Genomic DNA, 2,253 nt, shown 5'->3' with positions numbered 1-2,253 from the left:
TAAAAAATTTTTTTTCTTTACAACTTGAAAGTATTCTTCAAACCGTACAACTTTTGTTTAAAACATTTTTTTTTTATCTTTTATATTTTCGACGATATTTTGCCACAAAAAAGAAAATTTTTTTCAAAAAGGTGTTTTACCCCCTAAAGACACTCCTCTCTGAGATTCCGCACATATATAAAAATACATGTCTCTTAGATTTTTGTGTTTAAAAACATATTTTATGAAGAATTAAATCGGTGCCGGACAGTTGCGTCATGTCCCTTGTTAGTTATGTTAATATCATTACCTCCACTAGTAAGAAGACCAGTACCGAGCCAAGGTTTTATAGCATCATAAATCATTCCCTTTTCGATGTGTTGCGAGCTGCCTAGTATTGTCTTAAATTACAGAAAGTATTGAGTTAAACATTTTTATTTCAGACTCAACGCAAATAATCATTTAATTGATTTAGAAATTATTTTAAATATTTAATTTTCTCTAACTTGTTTATGACTACATAACAATGTAATAAAATCTTTGAGAATGCATCAAACAAAATAAAAAATAAAGCTAGTAACAGTTAACGCAGATGTCAGCATAATATTTTAATGTTTATTAATCAAATATTATACATATAAGTAACGCAAATGTCTGAATCACAATTTCAGTCCTTCTCAGTGCAATTAGAATACAAAAAAAAAATAAAATATATGTAATAAATCTGTTTTTATTACTGTTGCGTTTATCGTTTATTCCACACACCCTACTTCTTATTTTAATTTATGTTGACAACAAACCTGTTTAGAAATAAAATTTATGTTCAGTGTATTAATATATTGTGTGCAGAACACGATGAAAATAAGAAGCAAAATATGTGAAACAAACATACGTTATATGCAACGGTAAAAAAAAATTTATTAAGAAGCTTTTGCGCTTACCTTTTTCTTTATATTCTAAATGTACAGAGCAGGACTCAAATTATCATCGGAACCCAGCAAACAAATTATAACTGCAATATTGCAGCAACATTACAACATTTTTGCAATACAGCTAGAATATTGCAGTTACAATCTATGTTTCCTGGAAACATTTGCGGTATTTATATATTATTCTGCTAATAAGTGTTACACACCAATATCAACGGTAGTTTCTATTAGCTTTATGCATCATTTCCTTTGATTATTTATAAGTAAACATATATTCCAAAATAAAAGAATTATCTTAATTCCAATAATTACATTATTATCTAATATTTCAATAAAAAGAGAATGAAATTTTTTTCATATTTCATTACCTCTAGATCATCCGGATGATTGATGAATACAGAGGGCCGAAAGAAGAACCAAATTTTAAAAATGGAATACTGTTTATTAAAAGTAGACACTATTTTCCATAGTTCTTCTAAAAAAGGTATGTATATGTATATTTCCTAAATTTATCGAAATATTATAAATATTAGTTGAAAAAAATTGATTGTCATTATATATATTTATTATTATATATATTTATCATTTATCATTATAAATATAATATATTTTATCATTTTTCATATAACTCAGTAATTTGGACAATAAATAATATTATTACGTAGAAGAGAACTCAAGAGTTTAAATAATTTTTAAAATCATATTGCTGTAATGTTAATAATTATATTTCAAAAAAAAATATTTTTACACATATTTAGTGCAAAGACAAATTTATGTTAATGTACAAAAAAGTTTAACTTGCCTTGTGAACCAAGAAATTGCAAAACATTTCCAAGAATCGGAAAACCTGATGGACCTGGTATAAGGTCGATGAGTCGCCCGTTTCTTCCATAATGTGCATAATAATTCCACACCAATATAATGAGGATAAATAACAGCAATACAGTAACCAACATCGTTTGTTGCCCAAATGATTAACCAGTTTAATTTTGTTTTTTTTTATTCTTTTGCTCCGCTTTAGTGTTTAAAACTCACGAATCACTGAACATATATACGTGTATATACATAGATTCCTTGATATAAAACAAAATTTTTTATATTCTAAATAATTTAAATGTATTTAATAAGTAAAAGAAACACATTAGAATACAATATTTTAATTATATTATTACAAATTTTGTTACTATAAATAAATAATTACCAAAAAGACTTACAATATAAAACAATGTTCTTCTATTGAATGCTTGTGAATGACTCGTTCGCTTTTATAATTGTCTGTTTGCTTAATTGAATAACTCCAATAATAACGTTTGATTATACGTTTTTTTTTTATCAAGAGCCACGG

The 2,253-nt window shown here is 25.8% G+C and overlaps 1 protein-coding gene across 3 annotated transcripts; it reads right to left on the bottom strand.

Moving 5' to 3' along the window:
• Positions 1–206: 206 nt before the first annotated feature.
• On the bottom strand, positions 207–2,243 carry LOC105461522 (cytochrome P450 4C1-like). 3 transcript variants are annotated; one of them, XM_011708024.1, is made up of 4 exons: positions 2,123–2,243; positions 1,711–1,981; positions 1,277–1,383; positions 207–380 (listed from the first exon to the last, which is right to left on the bottom strand). In XM_011708024.1, the coding sequence occupies exons 2-4, from the start codon at positions 1,862–1,864 to the stop codon at positions 222–224; spliced, it is 420 nt and encodes a 139-aa protein (XP_011706326.1). In that variant the 5' UTR covers positions 1,865–1,981; positions 2,123–2,243; the 3' UTR covers positions 207–221. The 3 variants fall into 3 exon arrangements, with proteins under 3 accessions (XP_011706326.1, XP_011706327.1, XP_011706325.1); XM_011708025.1 differs by having other exon boundaries at positions 1,277–1,411; positions 1,711–1,949; XM_011708023.1 differs by having other exon boundaries at positions 1,711–1,949.
• Positions 2,244–2,253: the final 10 nt, after the last annotated feature.

This window comes from Wasmannia auropunctata, unplaced genomic scaffold, assembly GCF_000956235.1.
Source record: "Wasmannia auropunctata unplaced genomic scaffold, wasmannia.A_1.0 LD285714.1, whole genome shotgun sequence".
Taxonomy (NCBI): domain Eukaryota; kingdom Metazoa; phylum Arthropoda; class Insecta; order Hymenoptera; family Formicidae; genus Wasmannia; species Wasmannia auropunctata.
Note: the sequence above shows the minus strand (reverse complement) of the source record. Positions and strands in the feature narration are given on the sequence as shown.